The 27,787-nt window shown below is 36.1% G+C and overlaps 1 protein-coding gene and 1 non-coding gene across 4 annotated transcripts in view; one reads left to right on the top strand and one right to left on the bottom strand.

Annotated features, from left to right (window-relative positions):
* MTA3 (metastasis associated 1 family member 3) overlaps nucleotides 1-27,787 on the bottom strand; it is a 139,434-nt gene that overhangs the window by 17,917 nt on the left and 93,730 nt on the right. Inside the window, exons 10-14 of one of the 3 annotated variants that reach the window (XM_063077954.1) lie at nucleotides 19,440-19,514; nucleotides 17,412-17,470; nucleotides 12,004-12,128; nucleotides 8,570-8,721; nucleotides 7,521-7,743 (exon numbers count right to left, since the gene is read on the bottom strand). In XM_063077954.1, coding sequence (XP_062934024.1) covers nucleotides 7,521-7,743; nucleotides 8,570-8,721; nucleotides 12,004-12,128; nucleotides 17,412-17,470; nucleotides 19,440-19,514 — 634 coding nt within the window. Of the gene's footprint in view, nucleotides 1-7,464; nucleotides 7,744-8,569; nucleotides 8,722-12,003; nucleotides 12,129-17,411; nucleotides 17,471-19,439; nucleotides 19,515-27,787 lie in introns of those variants that run through there. The other 2 variants (XM_063077955.1, XM_063077956.1) reach the window with 2 other exon arrangements.
* Nucleotides 22,783-22,889, top strand: LOC134363508 (U6 spliceosomal RNA). Its single transcript, XR_010021742.1, has one exon. It is a non-coding gene; the product is annotated as a U6 spliceosomal RNA (small nuclear RNA).

Below are 27,787 nucleotides of genomic sequence, written 5' to 3'. Positions count from 1 at the left end.
GAAATAGGCTTCCCTTCTTTTTTTCGGCAGCTGGCTGGTATGGTGATCTGAACCCTTGGCCTTGGTGCTGCAACACCATACTCTAACCAACTGAGCTAACCAGCCCTCTCTATGCTTCCTTTGTAGTCACGGCATTCCTATAGTAGAAAAATGCCCATAAAGTAGGAGGTGGAATCAGTCCTAATACAAGACTAAGCGGGCATGGAAGATAAGAACGACAGCCCACAAAGGCAATGCACTCGGCAATCCCTGGCCTAAATGAGCGGCTCCCCACTGAGAAGTCTTAACCTATCTCAGCGAAACTCCATTTCATTAGAGCCTGGCAAGGGGAATAATGGCCCATTTGGCTTTATCATTAGTTTTGTATTCCTCATATCCTACTTCAATGTCATTAGTGCTGAGATTTAAAAGGTTACCTGTATGCAGAGCATTTCATCCAACAGACTAGTAAGATACTGTGAGGATGGATATTAGCTTATAGAAGTTTTCATCACACTCCTCATACCCTATCATAAGACATTTCAGACAGGGAAAAATAAAGCATACAACACAAACACTGTGTTTTAATTAGCTGTCATAAGGATGGAAGAGTAGATGTGGAACATGGCTGCCTCTCATACTAAGGTGTCAAGTTATAAAAATAAAGTTTGAAGGGATAAAACAAAATGTATATTGAAACATTTTTTAAAATTCACAGATATTGTCATAAAGCTCAACAGAGTACTTGTAACCGATACAATTCTATGTTTATGTCTTTTCCCTGACTTCAAATATTTGACAAGAATGTCCTACAGCTTTTTCTGATTCTACCAGAGAATTTTTCCTTTTGAAAGCTGAGACCACATTTACAGGAAATTTCCTTTGACATCCATAGGAATTCTTTAGGATATTAGTGTTAAAAAGGACAAATCAATCTAGAATCTCAAGTAGTTTAAAATAAAAATTAACTTTTTCATGAGCTCTAGCCCTTTCACCAAGAAAACTCTTCTCTAAAAACTATTAAACAGAAGGTATGAAAACAGCATTTTAAAATACATTAAAATAGACAAACACATACTGCGGAGAGCTTCAAACAACAGGAATATGTACCCCAAGCACTGGCTAATTATGCAACCACTGACAACTATAAATGATGCAATTTCTTCTCCTGTTTAGTTGACTCCCTCAGGGAAAAAATAAATAAGTAAACTATGAGGGCTTTCACCTGTTGTTGAATAATAGTGAAGGTACAGGCAGAAATACAAGCATATTTTGGAGGAGTACTCTAACTAAACATCAGGAAGCAGACCAAACCCTGCAAGGATCAAACACCTGTCAGAACACTACAAGCTAATACTACATAATTCCTTCCCAATATTACTAATTCACCTAAAATTTAAGTTACATTTGGTATAAGAATAAGAGAACATTTTCTTTCTTCTCAATTAATAAAATAAAGCTTGGATGAAATGAATTATCTTGGTTAGTTCCTCAATGTCTTCAACAAAGGCAATCACTGCATTACTAGTAATAAGATCACTCTTTAAATTCCACCTATAAGCCCCAAAGGAAAACTGCCAGTATGGCTGCAATTGATGGACATTGATAGATATTACCATTACCTTGACAAGATCAATACATCCACAAAGGGGTCATCAACACAATATCCAAGGATATTTCTTTTTAAACTATACTAATTTGCTTCTAACTTCTCATTAAATTAGTAGGATTAATTATTTGATGTTCCAAGTGACAATTCTCATCACAGAGTACCTCTGAGCAGGAGATCAAAGCTCTTCAGAAGGATTCATATTTCACTAATTCTCATCATATTTTAAAGAAAATAGTTGGCGGCCAGAATTATCAGTCTCAACTACATAGTAATTAGAATGAAATGTACTAAGACTACCTAGTCACTATTTAACATGAGAAAAGTTGCAGCCATTCAGTAGGAAAAACACATTCTGCCCTGAGGGAATGATTATAAATAAGATTACCTGGTACACACTTGAGTCAGCCCTGCTCCCACATTATTCACCTAACTGTGTTTAAACAGCCAGATATGCCTTTAAAGTGCACAGAAAAAGAAAGCAACCTGAGCAAAGTAGAAAGAACCCAGAAGGAATCAAAATCTGCCCGGAGAGGAAAAACATCTGTATATCAAGTCAATCAATTGGGCAGGAGAAACATGTCTTTAGCTTCCCAGAGGATGATCTATATCTCCTTAACGTAAACCTGGAAAAAAACTGTTATTTTTATTGCAACTCATGCCTATTTTTCTACAATGTTTTGGAAATATGGTGGGGTGCGAGAAGAGAGAGAAGAACTGCAGAATATATGCACTGAATTAAGAATCACAAAAACATCTTAGGCAGGCTTTCAAGATCCCTCTCAAAATAAAACCATCAGGACTGGCTGGTTAGTTCAGTTGGTAAGAGCGCCACCTATAACACCAAGGTCAAGGACCCCAAACCGGCCAGCCACCAAAATACAAACAAACAAAATTAAAATATCAGTAGAATTTGCTTATAGAATTATAAAGGCATTTCTAAATAAGACACAAAACCCAAGTACCATAAAAAGATTTCTGATAATTTCAACTAAAAATTTCTTTTAAAAAGATCTGCTTGGTAAATACATCATAAACAAAGTCAAAGACAAAATTGGGGAAATATTAGCATCACATATCACAGATCAAGAGCTAACTTTGTTCAAACATAAAAAGTTCCCACAAGTCAATAAGACTTGTATCTAACAGAAAACAGGCCAGGGGCAAAAACTGTTGACAAAAAAAAGGAAATACAAATGGCTTTCGAATATATGCAAAGATTTCTATCCACTCAAAATGAGAAATGCAAGCTAATTTAACTTGTTCATAACCTGTCAGCTAGTCAAGGGTTTTAAAGACGAGTTACACTGCTGGCAAGGTTCTAGAGAACTAGGCACTCTCTAGATTTTGTGAGTGGGAGGGTAAATTACAGTTCTTCTGAGGGAAACTCAGCAACAACTATCAAAGTTCAAAATGCAGGTTGCTTGACCCATACTTTTACTTTTACGGATCTATCTTGTAAAACACATTCCCATTTTACATGTCAATATGAAATATCTGTATAAGGATATTTTTTGCAACATTATTTACATTAGAAAATGACTGGACATAACCTAAAACTTTTAAGTAGGGAACTGGTTAAATTTATGGTGGTACAACAAAAGAACTACCATGCAGCTGACAAAACAAAAAAAGGAGGTAGCTCTCAATGAACCAGTATGATATATTAAGTACAAAAAAGAGCTAAGGTGCAGAACAATGTAGACAGTATGTTAATATCTGTATAGCAACAAAGAATATACCTACTTTGCAATCTTATAGATGCATAGAATACCTCTGGATACTTAAAACAATGATAATAATGGTTACCTCTGAAGAGGGTAAATCAGACATGGGAAAGGTGATGAGATTTGTACGCACTTTTATACCTTTATTAAAACTTTTAAGTACTCGTTCAAAAAAAATTTTTATTAAAAATAAATTCTCTATCAAAAATACCAAAATAAGCAAACCCAAACTGTTCTTTCCTAATGTTTAGAGCTTAGAATTTCAGAAAAGCTTACTCGTTAATAGCAACTTTTGCTGAGAAATCTCTAGAAAAATTCATAAAATATGTAACAAATTTCTCAAAAAATGAGGTCTTGGGATACTTCCAAAGTTGAATTAGCACCTTGGAACAGAAAAATGGCTCCAGTGCTTCCCAAATAACTTCATACTGGGGAATACCGCTGCCGTTCAAGTCTGGTGTGTTACCAACTCAAACCACTAAAGTAGCAGGCAAATCATTTGGATCCACTTCTCTACACACTTCAGTTTCATCCATGAAAGGCTGCTAATGTACCTACTTCTATTTAACCTGTCTCTGAGGATCCTGAATCTCAAATAGTGATAATCCGGTGCTCATCAGGTGTTCAAGTGATTTTGTAGATCTTTGACAAAGTCACCTAGTAACTCTGCAGTAATGTCTGCTGGCAGTAACAGAGGAGGAACACCCTTATCTCATCACAGTGTTTTTTACTGGGGGAGTGGCATCTAGGGGGAGAAGAGACAGGATGTTTAAACTGGGTATGTTACAACCATGCTGTTGGTCTGCAAATCTTGTCAAGGACATGATTTCCATACTTTTAATTATGCAATGTTTTGGGTTTTGGTCTACCCATCCATTTTTAATAAGCACTACCTACATGGTAGAACTGGTTTGGCCATCTTACTAATATTAGTAATTTTTGGCATGGACTTATACATTCACATATAAAGGTATATTATTAAAATATTTAGGTATTGGGGGAAATAGATTTTTTTTTTTTTTTTTTTTTTTGTCGTTTTTTCGTGACCGGCACTCAGCCAGTGAGTGCACCGGTCAGTCCTATATAGGATCCGAACCCGCGGCGGGAGCGTCGCCGCGCTCCCAGCGCAGCACTCTACCAAGTGCGCCACGGGCTCGGCCCAGGAAATAGATTTTTAAAAATCATTTTTCCTGTATATATCTCACATGTACATATTCTTAAATATATGTTGGCCATACTATATACTTACTTCAGTTTTTAAATTATTTTTTGGACTGGCTGGCTGGTTAGCTCAGTTGGTTAGAGTATTGTGTTATAACACCAAGGTCAGGAGCTCAGATTCCTGTTCCAGCCAGCCACCAAAAAAAAAATAATAATAATAATAATGCATATATATATATAATGTTTTATATAAATATATATATATATACATACACATATATATTTTTTAATAGGAAATATATTCCATGGCTCAAATTGAAAAAGCTTAAAAGGATGACCAGTGGTAAAACTCCTTCCTACCCCTTTCCCTCAGCCTCCCAGTTTCCCTTCCCACAGTTATAATTACTTCTTACGTATCCTGAGATTATTTTATGCACATATAAGCATTCCCTTTTTTACTGTACTATATGCCTTAATACAGGTTTCATAATGAAAATAAAGGCCAAAGAGTGTTGCTGTAACCACCCAAAAAAGTGTCCTCTAAGCACTGATTACCTTGTAAATCAAGAATTTATAGCTAGGATCATGCTCTCCCCCATCTACTCAAGATCTGATCTCAGTAGCTCCTCACTTTATTCTTATGCAGTCTGTCATCCCATAAACTCTGGTTATGACACTGGTTGTGAAGGTACTGCTAAGGACAGGGCTTGTAAGAGAAGGGTCTCAAGCTCATAAGGAAAACTACTTTTTTTCCCAATATAATGATGAATTATTCTAAAATGCATTTATTAGAACTCTTAATCCATCAATATTTTTAGAATTACAGACTTCCACCTGATCTGAAAGTACATTCATACGCCATCATAGGGATTCTTAACTTTTTTTTTTGGGGGTGGGGGTAGGGGTGGAAGGGATCAACAGTGCCTTTGAGAAACCAAAGAAAAATGAAAACAAACAAACTAAAAAACCACCTATATGCTCCCAGTGGACCACAGACATACTTGTCCAGGGACATCAGGATATTAACACCTAATCTCACTAACAAGCCAAGATCAAGGGATCTGCTGAAGAGGTTGTAACAAGGTACATATACGGGAGATGATGTAAGAATCAAGTAGATGCTAGGAAAAGAATGAGTTAGTTGCTTGTCTGAAAAGACAAGATAACTGAGCAGATCACTGCTGAAACACTGTCATTTTAAATCTCAAACCAAAATTATTCCAAGAAACTGATTCTATATGTAACTCAATGACCAATGAAGCTAAATACAAAATAAAATGAAATAATATATGCTCAACAAATGACTGTTCTTTTATTGTTATTCTCTATATGCTTGTAGAAATAAAATACAGGTAATTTAATCTTGATCCTTTTTTAGCAGCATGGCCCTTCAATTGAGAAAAAAAAATTAAAATGAGGTGACAGAAAAACATACTTCATTGAAGAATAGTCAAAATAAAGACGATGTACAAATTAACTGACAATTAAGACAGCACAGGAAACAGAAGCTTCCTCAGCAGCCAATTAAGTTGGTGATGGTTTCTTTTCCATTCACAGTAACAAAGATACTAGATCCCAGCCAATTTTAATGAAAAAATTTCATTTATTTTCTTTCTCAAAAGTTTTATTAATTCTTTTTATTTAAGAAATTATATATCAATGTATGTGTTTTAAATCAGCTAAACAGTTTGAATGAATATAAATATTTATTTTCCAGTTCCTTAAAATGGGTAAGAAAGTGATAACATAAGTCCAGGAACTCAGAAATGCTAACACAAAACCTAAATATAAGCCTGAATTCTCAAATATACATGAATCCAATGTGGCTAATTTCCCCTCCATGGGACTCTGACATTGCTACCAATTTCCACTCCCTTTTCAGAGCACTTTTCTTCTCATAGAGCTTTGACATGTAAGTTTTAAAGCCTTTCAACTGTTCTGCTTAAAATTATCTTTAAGATAAGAACAAAAAAATGCTTTTCGGTCATCACTCCCTTTATGGATATCCTCTTTAAATCAAAGTAGAGCATCTCATAATAAGAGATTTCTTATCTCACAGATAAAGAAAAAAGCACCTGGATGTCTTTAAGATTTCCTATCTGTTACGTCAGGCAGCAAGTTTGCTCAACCATTAGGGAAAAAAGTTGCATGCTAGCCAGGAACATGACTCCAACAGCTAACATACAAATTGTGCACACATTTTCAGATACATGGTAATAAAAGAACAATCCACAATTCATTGGTACATATGACATTTGTCCTAATGAAAAAATGAACATAAACAAGACTGAATGTGCTGAAAATAAAAGTAATAAGTCATGTAAATGTTATGTGGAAATATATATGATACATGATTATGAAATGGAAACCAAATTGGACAAATAGACTGCTCAACCACAAATTTAGATGCTAGCTATAAAAACTAAATGTGAACTTTCAGAAAATTCACCCAAAAAACAACTTTAAAGTTTATTTATAATTTGCTACATCTTCTAATAAATATAGCACTTGTTATGAAGCACTGTGAATTTCCATAATGTTGTATGACAACTATAAAAGGCTCATGGAAAAATGAGAAGTTTACAAAGACATACAATTTCTAATTAGTGCAAACTGGCAAATTTTATTTAAACTTAATGAATCCATATAACACTGGACTGCACGGTCTCAATTACCGAGTTTCATTATAACACTATCCTTAGGGGTTATATTGTGGCACTACCCAACAGGTAAAAGTGCTTCAATAAGGGCTCTTTGGCAATTCCATCACAAACCCCACTGGATAAAATCACCTCCCGCCAACCTTTTGCTGAGCACTACTCCCTGATAAAGATTACAAAGGTTTCAATGTGTTTTTTTCAGGTTGGCATGATACAAATGGCAACAGACAAAAACAATGTTAAAAAAAAAAACCAAATAAAAGGCTGTACACAAGAACTTGTTTATTGCAAACAAACAAACAAAAAAAAAAAAAAAGAGAGAGGGAAAGAGAGAAAATGGTCTGAAGCACAACATATAATGTTAAGAATTTAAAAGCATCTTACATTCTGCCCTAATGGCAGCATAATTAATAGCAACAAACGGCCGTCTTGCTGCCTTCCGCAGCCGGAGAGTATTTTTGCAGACCTGACGAGCAAATTTTGTGAAATATGTAGTATGAAGGAAGAAAGCTTGGCGGGTCTTCACTGCAGACTTTGGACTCCCAGTGTTTCGGACTGGCATCCCCTGCATGGCCTGGCGGGACACGTGACTTCTAACACGGGGGTCCTGCAAGATCAGAAACCAACATTTAAATAGAACTTGCCAAAACACATTACTACAGGCATTATGCTCAAAGCAAAGGGCAGGTTTTACATCTTTCACTGAAGTGTCTGTAACTTAGTACCCTACCCCTAAAAGAGAGACACAAAAAATGTGCCCTTTGGGGAAAGAGGTGGGGATTGGAGAAGAGAAGTGGGTGGGGGGTGTAATACTGTACTTTTGTATAACAATCCAAAATCACATTCACAATAGTAGGAAAATGCCAAGGAGGCTAAGTAGATTTTTTTTTTTTTTTTTAATGTCAAGGAGTCCTGAGATCCCATCAGCACTGAAAAAAAAAAAAAAAAAAGCCTCCCTCTGGTAGACATAGATGATTGACATCTTCAATCTATGAGAATTTTACCAAAATCATATTTCAACTACTGTTCACCTCAAAACTAAGTCCATAACTTCTTGACCCTCCGCAATAGCCAGGGGAAGAAAAAAATCCTCAATTTGTACTTGTAACTTTATGCAGTAAGACACATTTTCAACAGTATCTAAAGGTTACGCACTGTTTTCAAAAGCAATTAAACATTTGTAGGCTCTTTACTTATGCTAACACCTTCCACACACATTGTTCTTTTGTCTAAGTAATCTCACAAAACCAATATTTTGAATACCTGAAAATTTTTTATTTCTCCCTGCTTCCCTGAATATAATGCTGCTATGTCTGGATATAAAAATAGCTTTGTTCATTTTAATCCTATACTGTACTAATGTTTCCAAGGAATGATCCAGCCACTAAAAAGCGTGACATTTTTCAACACTAAAAAGACTACTGCTTATGTACCTCTGTAGTTGGGCTGGGAGATAACTTCTCTTCTTCTGACTGGGTGGGCATTTTCAGGCCTCCATATTTTTTCCAATAGAGCCAACAAGTTGCACATAATCTACACTGCATATTAGGTGGGCCCCAAGAATACCACTGGTGAGACTGTGTAGCTAAAGATGGAGGAAAAATAAGAAGAAACAACGAATGCTATATAATTTACATCAATACAAATATAATCAAATATTTCAAAAATATTCCAAAGCCATCTTAGTTTACAATGTTATTTTTCTTTCCCCAGCTTACAAGCCATACATGGAAGTATGATATATACATATATATTTTAATACTCAGAATTCATTAAGTCATTCATTTCTATTATATGTTAAATGCCCGTGGCACCTATTAAGAGAGGCTATGAGATGAAATATCCTATATTATGCATTGGGCTGCTGAGGGGGTTTTTGTTTTGTTAATTAAAAATATTCTTTACTGTGTTCATTTTTGGAAATAAGTTCTCAGAAAGATATTATTACTATTATTAGTATTTAAAACCTAAATTCAGGTTTCCAAACCTGTGGTTCAGAAACCACCTCAGGTTTTATTTAAAATGCTCAGAGGAGCCTCATTAGTAAAGTCAAGAATCTGAAAGAAACAGGTGTCTGTTTTCCATTCCTTTATTTTAATCGAAAAGATAAAATACTTATTTTTAATATTTCTGCCTTTAAAAACAGAATCTCTTTCAATACTATAAATCCATATCAAGTGCGCATCTGCGGCTGATCTCACCACATGCTTCAGACCTAAAACTCAGTTGATTTATCACTTGGCTGCACACTGCAAGCCTGTGTTTTGTTTTGCGGTCTAAATTACTGGCACATAATGTTTAACATATACCCACGATGGGTCTGAAGTTTAAAATAAAAAACCCTAATGTTGGAACATTAAGCTATAGTGAGGTACAAAAAATTATTATACTTCTTAAGTTTGCCTTGGAATATTCTTCCTCTGACGTGTAAGTTACCTTCATCAGATCAAAACGTTTAAACAGTACATCAAGCTCTCAAGGAGCATCTCACAGACGAGAGTCAAAACGAGAAAAGAAGGGACCATTATGTGCAAGCTGACTTTTAGTTTATTGGGAATAATACTCTACACTCATTGTGTGTTGTTTTTGGAGGATTCCTAGCAAAGGAAGCCTAAAAACCTATCCTCTTATAATTTAAAACAAATAATAAGTCAGGTTGATATATTTTTTTCCTCCATATTACATCACCAAGCCCTAAGGATAATGGCCTTAGAGATTTTTTTTTTATTATTTTTGGCCACAAAACAAGTCTTATCATAGAAAATATGTTCTCTGACCATAATAACAGAAGGAAATTTAGAAAATTCACAAATGTGTGCAAAATAAACAACACTCTCCTAAATAAGCAATGGATTAAAAAGAAACATCACAGGGAAATTAAAGAGTACTTTGAAATAAAAATCAAAGTGCAATAACTCAAAATTTATAGGATGCAGGATTCATGCAGCCCTTAAAGGAAAATTTATACATGAAAACACCTGTATTAAAATTTTACATTCCTTTCTAACGTATTAATCTCTTTGTAAATTTTCTCCTTCATACCCTGTATTTTTTTTCTTCTTTCTTTGTGCTGTCTAACTGAATCTTCTCCTGCCTCAATGAGTTTCTTTAAGATTGTTGCTCAGAATTCCTTTTCAGTCATTTCAAGGGTTTCCTGCTCTATAGGGTCTGGTATTTGAGAATTACTCAGGCTGGCCTGTGGCTCACTTGGGAGACTGTGGTGCTGATAACACCAAGGTCAAGGGTTTGGATCCCCATATATAAAAGTATATTTTTACCCAAACTAATCACGGCATGTCATTTTAATAATTTATCAATAAATGCCTTTCTCCTTAAATACTTAAATTTAATTTAAAAGTATCATTTGATAAATAGAAAACAACAAATTCTATCTTTCTATAAAGAGAAATCGTGTATGTATATTATATTGACATATTTTATGATAAAGATTGCTTAAAATAATATATGAATCTAAATAAATATTATAAAATTGAAATCATTTATTTGTCATGCACACATAAAAATAACAGAATTATTATTTGGAGGAATACATGTGAGTGTGAAAGGGGTTTGCAAGTCAAAAATAAGACAAATTAGGGTTGGCCGATTAGCTCAGTTGGTTGGAGCATGGCACTGATAGAACAAAGGTCTAGGATTCGATCTCTGTACCAACCAGCCTCCCCTTCCAAAAAAAAAAGGCTGATTAAGCCACTACCATTTTTTCTGCATGGTTCTTTTTATTACCATCTAAGTATACATAAACTTCAATATCCAAGGAATTCTCAATTCAAAGACATTTATGATGCTATCCATGTAAAATCTTGACTCAAAGAATCTAGTTTTCCACAAATTGTTTCCCTTTGTGCTCCCAAGGTGCAGAAAAAGGTTAGACACATCCCCCTGGTACCATTTCTAAGATACCAGCAATTTGTCTGGCTCACACCTTCCTTGAGATCAGGAGAGATACTTAGACAATTTGGTTTTAAAAGCCTTTTCTAATGCTGCAGCCTGGTGTGAAGCACAGAGTCACAAACGTCCCTTCAATTCCTATGTCCTTAAGGCAGTAGGCTACATCTACCCCCAAAGAGCTGCTGAGAGCCAAAAACTGGGCACCAAGCAAACTTTCAGTAAACATTAATTTACTCCTTTCTTGCACCCCTGGCACATAGATAACATCACCAATTCTCCATTAAGAGACTATATTCTTGCTTGAGATTTTAAATAAATGTATAAAGTGTATCAACTACTTAACAGTTCATCTCACCAACTCAATTTAAAACCCAGGGCAAATTATAATACTGCCAGAATAGATTAATACATACAGCTGGGCCCTGTGGCCAAAAGCAAATATCATGGAATAGCATCTCCCAAACTGATGCCCACAGGGAACCTGGTTTGAGGATTTTAAATAGCAGTTTATCCACACACAAGTCTTTCCTACAGAATTGTTTGGTGCTTTAATTTGTCAAAGTATACTGAGAAACTCCAAAAGGGAATTTGATATGTATCACTGGACCATGGTTACGGAAAGCTAATACAACTCTGAACACAGTTAGCAAATACTGCCATGGAGTACTCAACAAACATGGGACTTCACAGAAATAAGCCAAAGGAAACCCAATGCCTAACTTTAGTGTGTGGTACATAGCAGGATTCAATGAATGGCCCCTTTATTTCCAGACAGAAGGTAAAGATGGGCATCTACTGACTCTGAGGAGACATGGCTCTGCCCTCAGCCCAGTACTGATCCCCACACCTTCCAGTAGCCGCTCAACAACTCCCATACCGCGGTGTCAGAACAGTTCCCTGTACTCAACCGATGACAAGCCTCACACAAGAAAAGAAAGCCCTGCTGGAGAAAACTTACCATAGCAGCTCTCACAGGCTCTCCCTAAGAGGGGATTCTGAGGCTGAAATGTGGTCCCCACGGCTCCATTCATAGCGCCAGGCTTGCCATTGCTAGTGGATATTTGGTTGGGATTTGGTTTGCTGCTTTCAGTGAAATGTAAAGTGAAGTGATAAAATGATTTGTATAACAAGACAGAAAGCTGTATATCTCAGTACTAATTTATTTTAACTAAACATAAATAAACATTTTTAGATGTTTGCAAGGAAAAAAACTGGTAAAATCAAGGTGATAAAATGAACCCAAACCAATCATCTTTACAAAACAAGGTTATATAAAAACTAATCTCTTACACCTGACACTAACAAAATAAATGTATCCATATCTCTTCGCCATCCAAATACAATTTCCTTGAACAACCTCTGATGCTTTTGAAAGATTCAAGTTATTAAGCTTTATCACTTATCATAAATTATCCTGAGAAAATAAAGTAATTTTTTGGATCAAATAAATTAAGCTAAGGGCAGCTTTGTTGTGTTTAGGGAGAGCCACTGTCCCATTCTTGCTGCTGGTGTGAGTGCTACCAACTCTATATACTAGCTCTCAAGGGATCTACACAAAAGCAATGCACTCAACAGAGATACCTGTGTGGCAGAGTTTAATAGGGCCTATCCCTAGAGGTATGCTAGCAAGCATTTCAGGAGCTTCTGACTGCACATGATAATAATTTCTGCTATGTTTGAATTTTTATGAGGAAGATTACAAAGCACTTGAAATTAGAAAAACCAATAAAGGTATTTTTGAGGTTTTTCGTTTTAAGAAAATATTCAGGTGGAAATAGACATCTATCAGAAGTCTACATGCAAATTTCCCAGAGACCAAGTCAACAGAGCCATTAATTCCTTGGAAACATGTACCCCAGATTATCTTGGTTCTTACTATGCAAACATGACTAACTTTTCCCTATCTAGAGTAGGCTAACTCCTCAGCTTATAGGCAAAGCCCAAGCATACTGCACTGGTGTACATACTATGCCCTCAATAAACTCATAATTCATTTAACATATATTTCTTCATGCCAGTTGGCTCAGTTGGTTAGAACATGGTGTTATAACACCAAGGTCAAAGGGTCCAGATCCCCATAACAGCCAGCCACCAAAAACGAACAAACAAACAAACACAAATATATATTATTTATTCAGTGTCTAGTAAACAAAAGTCTCTGACCTCAAAGAGTTTTCATTCTGGAGGACCACTCATGTCTATTTGCTAGGCAGAAAATGAACAAAATAAACTGGCAAATTATTTTCTAGAAATGAATGCTGAATGTCTAGGTGCAGACTATATTCTTTCTTCCCGTGGCTACTGAGGCAATGAGACATCACAACCACCAAGACACGTGGAGTCTCCAGAGAGTCTGCTCAGGGGCTTCCCCTTCCCACAATTCCATTGCGTAAACCTGGTCTGACCTGACAGCAAAGATGCTTTTAAGATTTATTTTTGGTGTTGTTAGTATAACTCTCAGGTGATACCACCACCACCACCAGAAGAAATCATTTAACCTCTGTGTACACTGAGTTCCCTATTCTACAAACCAGGGCTATTATTTACACTACTAACCAGTGTCAGCAATGCATTTTGAAGACAAATTGGTTGTAAAAGCACATTTTATCAGAAGGTACTTCTCTTCTTATAGTTTCCAGCTAAAAATGTACAAAATGAAAAGTGATGATTTAGAATGACTAAGATTTCCAAGGATATGTAATAATGTTTCCAATTTTTAAAAATATATAAAGGGCCGGCATGTGGCTCACTTGGGAGAGTGTGGTGCTGATAACACCAAGGCCATGGGTTCGGATCCCTATGTAGGGATGGCCGGTTAGCTCATTTGGGAGAGCATGGTGCTGACAACACCAAGTCAAGGGTTAAGATCCCCTTACCAGTCATCTTTTAAAAAAATAAAATAAGATAATAGTAAAATAAAAATAAAAATAAATAAATGACCACTCCTTAAAGTCAAATGACGGGCCAGAGGTTTTCCAGAAATATGAAAAATTTCTGACCTTTTTTTTGGACCGGTAAGGGGATCGCAACCCTCGCCTTGGTGTCGTCCACACCACACTCAGCCAGTGAGCGCACCGGCCATCCCTATATAGGATCCGAACCCACAGCCTCGGCGCTAACAGCACCGCACTCACCCGAGTGAGCCACGGGGCCGGCCCTGAAAAATTTCTGACATTTAACCCAGAACTAAATATATGCGTAGAAAAAGAGCTAATACGAATTTACAGTTGAGCTGACTTCAAAACAAATGATGGCAAACACAGATTCAGTTGAGCAAGTAACTCAATTTATCATGTTATCTGATTGACTAAACCACTGGCCTTACTTAAAATGGTCACAAAAGGGAAGGAAGTGTGCCAAGATGGCATATAGACGTGTGAATCACTTAAAATATGTTCTGCAAAACCAAGTACTTGTAGATTAATTCTCAGGGGGCAAATGATTGATGTCACTGAAAATTTGTGACTATAAGACAAACAAAGAAAAGGTTTTAAAAATACATTTTAAGAAATTGCCCCTCCTTTTATCTAATGCCCAAACCTTCCCTGCTCTCTAATTCGTGCTCCAGATTCCAACACTTCTGCCCTCTTGAGAACTCTGTATACTTGATTCTCTTTCCTGGGCCCTCCTTATACTATTTACACCTATTTTTCCATTTAAAAAACTCTCCCATTACTCTAACCCAACTTACCCCTCAAATCCAAGAGCTTGCTCTCACTTGAGCTTCTCTCTCTCCACTGTCTGCACTTCCTTGGCTCACATGTAGTCTTCACTACTCCATTAAACATCACCAATGAACTCCATGTTGCTAAACTCCCTGGCTATTTTTCACCAGCATCCGACACTGTTAATCTCCCATCACCTTGAATTGCACCCTTCTGTCGGCTTCTGTAATACTATATTCACCTGGCTATCCTTTTTTAACTATCATACTCTATCTGATCTATAAATACTGGATTTATTCAAGGCTTGGTTCAAGGTCTTGATCTTATTGCTCTCCCTCAGAAATCTCATCTATGGTTTCAAACACAATTATTATATATTGATGAAGCTCAAATTTCTAGCTCAGATATTTACCCTGAGTTTAAGACCAATATATCCAATATATTGGCAGCATACACAAAACCTCTCTGTGGATAGAACAAACTCAGAATGACCTAATCTGATTCTCTGCCTAAGTTTCTGAGGTTGGGGAATAGCACGGCAATCCACCTAATAGTGTTAGCCAGAAACCTAGGATTCGAACTTGATATGCCCCCTCCCAAGTCTATCACCTCCAAATATTACACCACTGCCAGAGCCACTACTCGAGGTCAAGCTAGTGTCATCTTTCCTCTCCAAGAACTTCTCAACAGCTCTCCCTACATCTACTCTTACTCCTCTTCTCCAAACCATTTTCCAAAATATAGCCAGTGATTTTCAATGACACTTCTTTCTTTAAAAGCCATTTCCACTCTTCACTCCTTGCCCTTACCTACTATATCAGCCTCCCATGGCCCACTACTCTCTCATTTCATACCAGCTACACTGCCTTTCTCTCTGCTCAACTATGCTCTGCCCTTTCCCATCTCAGGATCCCATTAAACTGGAAAGCCTCCACAATCTGGTTAATTCCTCCACCTCTAGAGTGCACTCAAACTCATTTCCTCAAGGAAGTTTTCCTGATGGCATCAACTGAATCTGGCCCTCCACTATAAAATCTCACTTAAGTTATTCTTCTCCATCACAGGTATCACCACACCAGGGGACTTATAGTTTTTTACCATCTGTCTCTCCCACACTAGAATAGAATGTAAGCTCCAGAGGACAGCCGATGTCTTCTTAACCTTTCTACCTCTTGTACTGAACAGAGTGCTTGGAATATAGGAGACTGGCAGGCTCAAAAAAATGACAGAATAAAATACTTCTTAATTTGGTTTTTTTTTTTTTTTTTGAACATTCTATTTCAGAGTTAATTTAGAAATACTCCAAAGGACTCAGATTCTTATCCAACTCAATAACTGAGCTGTATCTCTTCTGTTTATGTATATGATTTATATAACTTTTTAAGAAATATGATTAGAAAGTGTCTTGAACAACAAGGTACAGGGTTCAATCCCTATACTATCCAACCACCAAAAAAAAAAAAATAAGTGTCTTGATTTCCAAAAATCATTCATATAGATGAGGGGTCGCAAAACCTTTTTTGCAAAGGGCCAGACAGTAAGTATTTTAAGCTTTGTAGGTAATAATTTCTGTCACAACCATTGAATTCTGCCACTGTAGCATGAAAGCAGAGTTAAACAATACATAAATGAATGAGCATATTTGTGTTCCAATAAAACTTTATTTACAAAAACAAAGTAGGTCAGATTTGGCCTGCAGAATATAGTTTATTGATCCCTGACTTAGATCAAGACTCCAAAGTCAATGTAAAGTAGGATAGAATCACTTATCTGGGTTACTTGGTCAAAACTGGTCAAAGGTGTTTTTCATTTGATAGTGGCAGCACTGTGAAGTACAAGAAAGACTATATGCTTGCTTTTGAAAATCTAAGACACATGAGTCACAACAGTATTTTCTTTGGGGAGTGGCTCTTTTATAAATTGGTCAAATAAAATACATAATTTAAAAGGAATCAGAAACCACAATGTAGAAAGGATATAATAGCTCTGAATCAAAAGTATGGACTCTGTAAATTACATGTTTTTAAAATTAAGCCAGTTATCTGCCTTGATAAAAAATTAGCGTGAAAGACCATAACTTATTGTCAATGAGATAATGGCCACCTAATTAAAAATGAAAATTGTCATTTTGATATGACAATGATTTCTAAACCCAAAGGATAATGACAGAATGCTAGACACCTGAAACAATAAAAACCTATACCCATTATTTATCAAACATTTACAAAGTATGGTTCTAATGGTAACTAGAATTTCTAATGGTAATTAGAACCAAAAACGATGTAAAATTCTCAACCAAATAAATAACAACACCTCAAAAGACTACCCAAACAAAATCCATTCTATAATGTAGAAGTTTCAAAAGCTGCTAGCTTTCTGAAACTAGTTACTAGTTTCTCAAATAACGCAGTTTCATAGGTTAGTTTTCTGACACTCTCCTTTTAGCTTTAATAGAAGTACAATACATGCGTTCTTCCTCCAGTCCTTATGTTAGTCTACATGGAGGTTCTCTCACCAGCTCCTTTTTCTTTCTAAAATATCATTGCAATGCTATAATTGAAAGCAAGTCTCATGCTTTATAGAAGAAGAAAGTAAGATACATGAAGAAATTCAAATGTGGCTGAATCTGAACAAAATGACACATTTTGCAAGGATAGAATTAAGACCATGACAAACATTTTAAAAGATTTCAATTACTTACTAAGTCGGAATATATACTTGTTTCAGTTTACTCTCGGCTTCTGCTGCTTTTAGACGTTTCTAATTCAAAAGATGGATAAAATATTTTACATGTAATGCCTAACAATTATTACTACGTCATTGTCTTAAAAAGTAACAAGACTATAAACATCAAAGCGTAATTCAAAAATTACCATTTTAAGACAAGCCTTTCTTTCATATGCATATTCTTAAACTGCAGTAACTTATAGGAAAAGTCAATAGATGCTGAGGTACGTTTTAGACATAAATCTTAAAAATAAAACAGTGAACAACTCCATTTCCCATTCCTCCATGAGTGAATAAACAGGACTTTTAAAGTAACCATTTTTACTTTTCAAATTTAGTTTTTACTTTATGAGGGGTCTTCAAGAAGTTCATGGAAAGATTCATATTATCTTTCATTTTTCCTTGAACTTTCTGGAGTACCCTCATACTTCTTACTTGCCTTTCTGAGAGGAAAAAAAACACAATATTTGCTTTTAGAAGAGTATTCACAGATGATTAGTTTCCAAACTCCATGCAAGAGACTGTGGGTATTCTAAGTAGAATTAAATAAGCATTTATCCGCAAATGTTGGAGATATGCAATTAACTTTAAAACTTGACTGAACTCACACAAGATGTTACTGGAACCAATTAGGAGTCAAATGCAGGGAAAGAAATGGGAAGGAGATTATGTAACCAAATCCAGAAACTGATCAACACGATAACGGATGAAAATAGGGAAGAAAAATAACATATGGTTGATGTCCAAAAGTCAGACAAACCAGAATATACGGCTATCCTCCTTTTTCCCAATAAGGAGAAAACAAAAACATTTAGGGGGCCAACTTAAAACTTTTAGAACAGAGTTGAAATTTTTGGCAATAATTTTATGCAAATATTTTTCAACCATCCTTGATGCCATCACCTCCACCATCTTTAGGGACCGTTTCTGATTTGAACAACACAGGTTTCCAGACTACACGGTCTTCATTTCTACCTGTTTGAAATAAGCACTTTTTGAATTATATGTGACGTTGACACTGTGGAAATTTTTAAACAAGCCATGGGCACATTCACTATTCATGACCTCAACAACTCACTATGGTACTTTTAAAAATGACCCTTAAAATGCAGTTTTACCACATCCAATACCTGCCACTATATCTTTAGGAAAAAAATGTCTGTGTTAAAATATATTTGCCTCTTTTCTTTTTCTTTTTGGGCAGCTGGCCAGTACGAGGATCGGAACCCTTGACTTGGTGTCATCAGCACCACATCTACCGAGTAAACTAACCAGCCAGCTCCTGCTTTCCTCCTTCTTTATCAGTTCTGACATGTGACTATAAGAAAATAAAACAAATACTGGCTGAAGTCATTTCAGGAAAATGTACCTTTCCCCAAAGGTAATATTACTCAAAATAAATAGCTGAGAGAGTAACCTGAATTTAGAACATTTGAGAAGGACTCAAAAACCAAATGATTTTATTTTTAGAAATAATTTTTGAAAAAAATCTTATGAACAGTACCAAACATCAAACTAGTAAGACTACCTACTACGGTTATGGTCAAAGACTTAAAGAATGCATCCATACAAACGTAATGTAAGGAAGTTCCAGAAGATCTTTAAAAATATCTCAAAATATATGGTTGATGGCACTGGTCTACATTTTAATTCTTCATAAAAATACTTTGTTCGAGAGGTTTGTGCATCTTTGGTAATCCCCATCAACTACACTCACAAAGAGATGAATCAAGTCACATGCATGGAAAATAATGCCTCCCTAGTGGTATCTTTCCCTATCATCTTTCCAAAATATTTATCAAAATGAATGTGCAAGTCAAGAAATTATTAAGACTAAAATCTTAAAAAAAAATAATATCCTAAAGATGTAGAATTATGTAAAGACAGTCTAGAAAAGATAAAGCAAACAAAACAAAATTTAAAACTAGTACATTGCTAAGAAATATTAAAATATAAATAGAAAGTTTACTTTAATACAATTGGTAGCAATACAAAAAATTACCTGTTGCACATATCTGTCAGTAGTTTTCCACATGTAATAATACTCAATGATGCTAGTCAATGACTTCCAAGGTAGCTGAAAAAATATTTAACATGATAATGAAAACAAGCTACTGTAAAAGTTGCTTTCCTTTAAAACCACTTCTTTAAATTAGTGAAGCAAATATCCATATAGAAGATTCATTCTAGAAGCAATGTCTAAGACTGAAATTAATTCTCAGCAAAAGGTACCTCAAACAAGTTATATTCTAATAAAACACATTCCATTTATCATCTCCCAGTTTATGAAAAATTATAAATATTATGACTGATAATATTTTATGACTTATTCAGGAAAGTTCTCAGGCTACCGGTGGGGCTACAGCACAATTTAGAAAAGATGGTTAAATCAGTTTTAGCCTGAGGAACTTTAACTTCCAAATATGCTGGCTAAAACTGGGTGTCATTTGGTTTCTGGCATAACATTTCTCATCCTTTTCAAAACAACTCTATTTTGTTGCAAATAAAAGCCTACATCTCTGAAAAAGGACATAATAGCTGAGCGAGCTTCCTATTGGAAAAATAGGAAGCTTGTCTTTTCTGTTTTCCATAAATATTCAAAAATGGACATGAGGACCACAACCGAAGAATATATTCAATATGTCCCTCTGTAAAGGGGAATCCATTACTTATCCAAGAAGCAAAAGAAGACAGATCAAACTTTCATGATGCTAGGAATGACTGATAACACAATCTTTAGCTGTTGCAGCAGATTTTACAGATAGGTGACTCAGCCCTCTGACACCCATCTGGTTTGCTCTAACTTACTACAAAGATCAGAGTTAAAATAGTACTTCTCAGACTCTACTGCAGCTAGAGATCTGCTTGTGACTCACGTGGATAAAATCCATGCCATTCCTATCACTACCCATTTAACTCACCTGTTTGGTCTAAAAACAAAACAGATGGGTTTTAGAGAAAGAAAATTATTTTAAGCTTAATTGGGTGGAAATTCCAACAGCAATTACAAATGAAGTCTCCTTATAGGATCAGATCAGCACAGCCACTGGCATTTGGATCATAGCTAAAACCTACAGTTTTCTCGAATCCAATGTGTTCATCTAATGGAGTTGAAAGTGTCTGAAAAATGGTGTAAGGAGCCTTCAGCAAGACCTCATAGAGCAGTCATGGCATGGTCCTCTAGGGTTTTGAAGCAAGCTAAGAGCTCTTATCATCTATTCTTCTTTTGAGAAATAGGCCCTGGTATGCATTTACATGGTTGCCTGAAAAGGCAAGCCAAGTGACCATGTAACCTGAGCTTCATCATGAACCACATTTCACCTAATCCATAAATAATCAGCTGTGCCCAGCACCACTGTCTTATTAAGGAGAAGCCGTAGATAGTGAAGGCACAAGTTACATGTCCCTGTGTGTCTACTCCTGATGCAGTATTTCTCCTTCAACCCTCACTTATGGCTTCATAGGCATTTCCTATGACACATGCATTGAAGAAGAAAAAGGGTGAATGTGGGAGAGGACTTTGCGTGATATACTGGTGCCAACCAGGATTATACTGTTGCAGCATTACGGTCCATGCAGGAGTGGCTCTGGAAGCACAGTGAAGAAGGAAGATCTTTTCTGGAGGGCAGAACATAAGGTGAACATCTGGTTTAATACTTTGAGTGGAAGGATAGATGGCCTCTTTCAATTGTAATTAAAAGCATTCTAGCTAACACGAAATTGGTAAGAAGCAACACAGTGTTCTAAGAACAGACTCTCAATATGTGGCATTGATTGACAAGAGTCAGGTGGAGCAGGCACCAGCAAGAATGGTGGCAGAGGCAGGTGGTGCTGTAGCAGGATTTCTGCTAGAATGGTGCCACTGCAGGGTTTGGCTGCACTCTCCATTTCAATACTTCCAGCTGTGAAGCATCTAAACCTGGTTCTCTGGCCCTCATGAAGCTTCTGTTAACCTTCTAACACCGTGTAAAAAATTTCATTCTGCTTTAAGTAGTTCAGTCAAATGGATTCCGTTGTCTGCAGTTATGGCTTTCTCAGTATCCTTCCCAACTTCCTTCTATCTAGTTTACTTTCCTATAATGCAAAGGCTAAAAAGCCAAACATCATATTTTTAATAGTCCCTTGTGTTTTATTTCTGCCAATCAGATGCATGTATGTAAGACCTACATTCAGAAATGAATTAAGTGGGGATAAAGACAATGGTGCACAAGGCATCCATATTGCTGGAGTAGAGCAAGGAGGCACAAAACAGCTCTAGAGCCAACAGCTCAGCTCTATTAGAGATGTTCTGTAGTGCAGAGCCTACTGAGGTTGGGACAGGAACACGGGGCAAAAAAACTCTTCAGCATTACAAGCCTCATTTTAAACACAGGTATTTCAAGATTTTGAATCTGCAATTGTTCAAATTACTTCCAATTTGCCCCTTGGTGAGGGAGGGGTCTATTGCCCAAAACAGTACAGGATGGCTGAACACACATAACAAATGGCACCCAAGACCAAACAGATGACACTGACAGCAATTTATTAGTCACACGTACTCACAGCCCAGAGGAAGAGAACACCACACACCATGCAGATCTACATGGGAGTTGAATTGGGAATAGTGTGAACCAGCAGGGACTGTGGAAGTGAGACTTAGTAGTAACAAGGGGGTAGGGTGTCCCTTGGTTCCTACAGACAGTTCCCATGGGAGAATGTGATTGGCTTGTTTGAATAATTCTGCAGGCTGGCAAGGAAGTGAAACCCATTAGGTTGAGGACTGGGTGAGGTGCCAGGGGAACTAGCTGGGTAGGGAGACTTTCCCTGGGTGGAGAACGTATATGGCAAGAGCAAGGGAAGTCAGTTAGGCTTTGGAGGCATTATGAGTCTCAAAGATGTTAAGACAGCATGTGAAATTTTAGGCCTTCCTGTACACTGGGGATAACTAAAACAAAAAAACCCCAAACCTGGCACAACATACTGACTACATGGATTCAATCCCCAACACTGATGGCCTAAAAAGAGATGAAGTATGTTCATTTCAGAGTATAAATACTATCTTTCATCTAATTAAAAAATACAAGACATATAAAAAAGCAAGAAAATAAATGTCTCACTGTCAAGAACTAAAGTAGTCAATAGACCCAGACCCCAGTATGGCCTCCAATGTTGGAAATACCAGATAGGAACTTTAAAATAACTATAAATAATATATTAAAGGAGCTAGCTGAAAAGGCACATGACACCTTTTTCCTCCTCAAAAATTAATAAAAAACAATAAATCATAGGTCTAGTAAGCTCAGAGAACTACAAGTAAAGTAATTACAATAACACTGTAGAAGTAAAACTGCTAAAAAACAAAAGTAGTGCTCGCTTCGGCAGCACATATACTAAAACTGGAACGATACAGAGAAGATTAGCATGGCCCCTGCACAAGAATGACACGCAAATTCATGAAGCGTTCCATACTTTTAATACTGCCATTTGCAACAACATGGATGGACCTCGAGAGAATTATATTAAGTGAAACAAGTCAGGCACAGAAAGAGAAATACCACATGTTCTCACTTATTGGTGGGAGCTAAAAATTAATATATAAATTCACACACACACACACACACACACACAAAACCGGGGGGGGGGGGGGAGAAGATATAACAACCACAATTACTTGAAGTTGATACGACAAGCAAACCGAAAGGACATTGTTGGGGGGGAGGGGGGGAGGGAGAAGGGAGGGAGGTTTTGGTGATGGGGAGCAATAATCAGCCACAATGTATATCGACAAAATAAAATTAAAAAAAAAAAAAAAAGTAAACAGAAAATATTGAGAAAAAGAAAAAGAAACATTATATAATAGGAATTTGGCATTAGAAATTATTTCACCAGACAGAGAGACACCTTTAGATTACTAAAAAAGAAAAAAGTGAATTCTATAAAGAATGGCACATCTTTTTAAAGGGGATAGTAAAAAGTTTTTCAAACAAAGCTGTCAACCAAACTTGTACTACTAATAAATGCCCTTATCAGAAGAAAAGTTTCAAATAAATGATCTAAGCTTCAACCATAAGGAGATACTAGGAAAAGAAAAAGCAATTAAGTCCAAAGCAATGTGAAGGAAGAAAATAATAAAGACACAAGCAGAAATCAATGAAAAAGAAAATAGAGAAAAATCAATCAAACCAAAAGCTTGTTCTTTGCAAAGTTCAATAACACTGATAAGCTCCTAGCCAAACTGATCAGGAAAAAAGAGAGAAGACACAAATTACCAGTATCAGGAGAGAGTGGACCCATCTCACAACTTTAAAAGAATAATATGAGAATACTATGAACTCATATTACAAACAACTTTATGACAATAAACTAGACAACTTAAGATAACATAGACAAAATCCTCTGAAAGACAAAATACTGAAGCTCACTCAAGATAAAAAGATAACTATATAAGATTTATATCTATTAAGTAAAATGACTTCCTAGTGCAAAAACTTTCCAAGAAAAATAGATGACTTCATTAGTGAATAAAACCAAACATTTAAGGAATAATAAATACAGTTTCTGAAAGCAAGAGAACACTTCCCAACTCATTCTAAGAAGCCAACATTAAACTGAAATAAAACCAAAGATATTATAAGAAAACTAATGGTCAACACTCCTCATAAACATAGATGCATATTCCAAAACAACATGTGGCACACAATAAATATAGACAATTTTAAAACCTACAGTTGATCTCACACCTAATAGTAAAAGAATGAATGATTTCCTCCTAAGATCAAGAACAAGTAACATGCTGTTCTTACCACTTCTTTTCAACAATGTACTGGAGATCCTGGCCAGAGCAATAAGGCAAGAAAAAGAAATAAAAAGGCATACAGATGGGAGGTAAAAAACAGAACTGTCTTTATTTGCAGATAACATGATTATTTATGTAGAGAGTCCTAAAGAATCTATCAAAAAACCTACTGTAACTACTGCATGAGATTAACAAGTCTGCAGAATACAAGGGGAATATACAAAAGCTGCAGATTGGGAGAATATGTGACAAAAAACTTGAATCTGAAATACACAAAGGACTCCCAAAATCAACAATAAGAAACTAACCTAATTTTTAAATGGGCAAAAGATCTGAACAAAGATTCACATCAAAGGTGAAACATATGAAAATATGTTCAACATAATTAATCTTAGGGAACAAGCAAATTAAAACCACAATGAGATGCTACTACAAACTGATCAGAATGGCTTTTAAACAATGACAATAACAAGTGCTAGTGAGGACATGAAGCAACTGAAGCTGTCATATTTTGCTAGTTGGAATGCAAAATGATACAGCAACTTTGAAAAACAGTTCATTTATCAATCAGAATTCAGTCAGAGAAGCAGGACCAATAAGACAGATTTACTTACTTATTTTTTTATCTTTACTTTTAATAAAGGATATGTTACAAAGATTTAATCTTATGCAATTACAGAAGCTGATTAAACACTCTCTGTGAGGCTGTTGTCTTTGCATGCGATGCTGGAACTTGGAGTTCACAGGGCAAGCAGTTGGGAGAGGAAGATGGATTTAAAGTGGGGGAGAGATAGAATAAGTTGAAACCCACAACAGCATGAGCTGGAGCCTCCAAGGACAGGGAAAACTTTTGTTAGTAATCACTGCTTTTGACCCTGATGGTATGGGTGTCCTGCAGAAGCCAAGGCCTTTCTTCATGAAGCTGAACACACACACCTTACCCTGGAATCACAGAAACTGAAGGAGAATCCTGGTGAAATAGAGTGATTGCAGTTCCACCATTGATTCATGCCAACAAGGTGAGCCAGCAGATAAATGACATATATGAGCTATAAAAACAGCTTCTCCATTTTTGCTCTCCAAATCCTACACAAAAATTTCTCTTGTGGAACACCCTACTGGGAAACGTACCGGGAAGGGAATTCTGAAAAATGTACTTCACTGATCCATATTAACACAGACAACATGTTATAAAGTTAAACGTACAGTTTTCATAAGACCTAACAACCCCACTGCTACTATTTACCCAAGAGAAATAAAAACTTATGTTCACAATAAAACCAGTAGGCAAACATTAACAGCAACTTTATCCATAATCACTAAAACCCGGAAACAATTCAAATGTCCTTCAACAGGTGAATGAATAAACAAACTGTGATGTAGTTAGACAATGAAATACTACTAAGCAATAAAAATGAACTACTGATACATGCAATAATGCTGATGAATACCAAATGCATTGCATTAAGTGAAAGAAGCCAAAATTAAAAGGCTACCTATTATATAATTTCATTTATACAGCATTCAGAAAAGGGCAAAACTATAGGGATAGAAAATAAATCAATGGTTTCCAGAGGTTATGGCTGCGGTAGAGATTGACTGTAAAAGGGGAGACCTCAGGGAGAGGGATGACAAAAGTGTGCTGTGTCTTGATCGTGGTAATGGTTACACAAGCATGCATTTACACAAACTTATAGAAATGTACACCAAAAGGAGTAAATTTTACTGTGAGTAAATTAAAAAATGAGTTAAATTAAACTTTACAGAATAAAATTATCATGAAGCACTAAATATAAGAATATCTATACTTGAATATGTACCTCCCACTCAACTTGTTTCCAAATGTATAAATACAAAATATATGTTCACATGGGAAAATCAAGACACTGGAAGCAGAAAATAACAATGATTCTTTCTGGATAGTGGAATGAGACAGAACTTTTTAAAAAATAACCATTGCTCAGTGCCCAGGTAAAGCTCAAGAACTAGAGGAAAAGAGGCCCAGGGAAGTTTTCATTGTATGCACTACCTGATAATTTCTAAAAGAATTTATTAAAAATTCATGTCATAATATCTCTGAGCAATACAGTACCCCAACAATATCATGTACCTGTAATGGCATTACAGGTAATTGATACATAAGTAGATTGACAGATATTGTTTTCTACTAGGCATATTTATTACTTTTACAAGTACAGGGGTTGAGGGGAACACCCACTACTACAAAAAACACAAAACCCTTTCAACAGTTAACCTCCTGACACCCTATTGTGTTTACTTTAAGGTTTTTGACACTATTGGCCAATTATAGTCTCCAAAATACAACAAATGTAATGTGGGCTGGCTCATCAACAAGCACTCTATGTTCCAAGAGCAGTCTGCAGAGTTAAAAATCCCCATTTCCCAGATTCCCTTGCATCTAAGACTCCTGACATAATTTAGACTGCACTACAGACACAATGGCAAGAGAGATAGGAAAAAGCATCCTGCTGGTGGGGATCACAGCAGAGACAGAGCATCTTGGAGCCAGAGGTAGAGTGGTACCTTCTTGGTTTGGCTGCTGGGTTTCTGATCACAGCAGGGACATCAATATCCTCAGTTAGCTTGTTCTGAAGTGTGACTTTCAGAGACATTCTTGGAAGCCCAGTCTAAAGTTTGTTTCTTCATCTTCCCTAGTACTTAATAAGCTTTCTATTCAAACAAGATAGAACAAAAGCAAAACTAATATATACCATGCTACCAATTTACAAAAATTTTGTTAGACCATGAAGGTACTACCAAAAAAACCATCTAACAGCATTATTACTGTTATACGCATTTTCATACAGTAACTTTATCTCATAACAATGTCAGTTTCTATGTTCAATATATTGCACCAATCTCTTCACAGAGTTGTCTCCTAGACCTGTTAAATGCCTAAAAATGCTGTATATAAGATTCGTACCTCAGTTTATACTTTGCCATCTGCTGTTTTCTCTATTTTCCAACAGAGATCCAGCTAAAATGACAGTTAGCTCTGTGAAGCCTCTCCCAATTTGACTGGCACAACTAGTCTTTCCTGATACTCCCATAATACTTGTTCATCCACTGACAGAAATAATTACATTATATTTTACTTGTATATCTTTCAATCTCCTGATTTTGACTATGAACTAATTTGCTGAAGTAAGGACCACATTAAGTTTCTCCTGAATGCCGAGTGCATACTTGAGGGCCTGGCATGTTACAGGTCCTTGATAAATGTTTGTTGAATTTAACTGAGTCCAGAATGATCACTAGAACATAAAATGAGGCTATCACACTCAGTGAAGGGAAAAGTAGTTTAATTTAGTGTTTCTCATCTTCTACTCCTTTATCAGACTTGCAGGATTTGTTCTTCGGGGAATTTTGTTCTTGCGATTTCCATGTAGTGATGCAGCTCTATTATATTAATAACTGCTATATTAATAACATTGCACTGTTACGTTATTCTGACCATCTGAAGCTAAATACCACCAATGCATTTTAAATTCTCAGCTGCGCATCCTACAAATTTAAATCATGGCATACAGCAATTTGGGTATGAGTGAAGTTTT

Source organism: Cynocephalus volans, chromosome 14 (genome assembly GCF_027409185.1).
Source record: "Cynocephalus volans isolate mCynVol1 chromosome 14, mCynVol1.pri, whole genome shotgun sequence".
NCBI classification, from domain to species: Eukaryota; Metazoa; Chordata; class Mammalia; order Dermoptera; family Cynocephalidae; genus Cynocephalus; species Cynocephalus volans.
The sequence above is the reverse complement of the archived record's forward strand: the minus strand, read 5'-3'. Positions and strand labels throughout refer to the sequence as shown.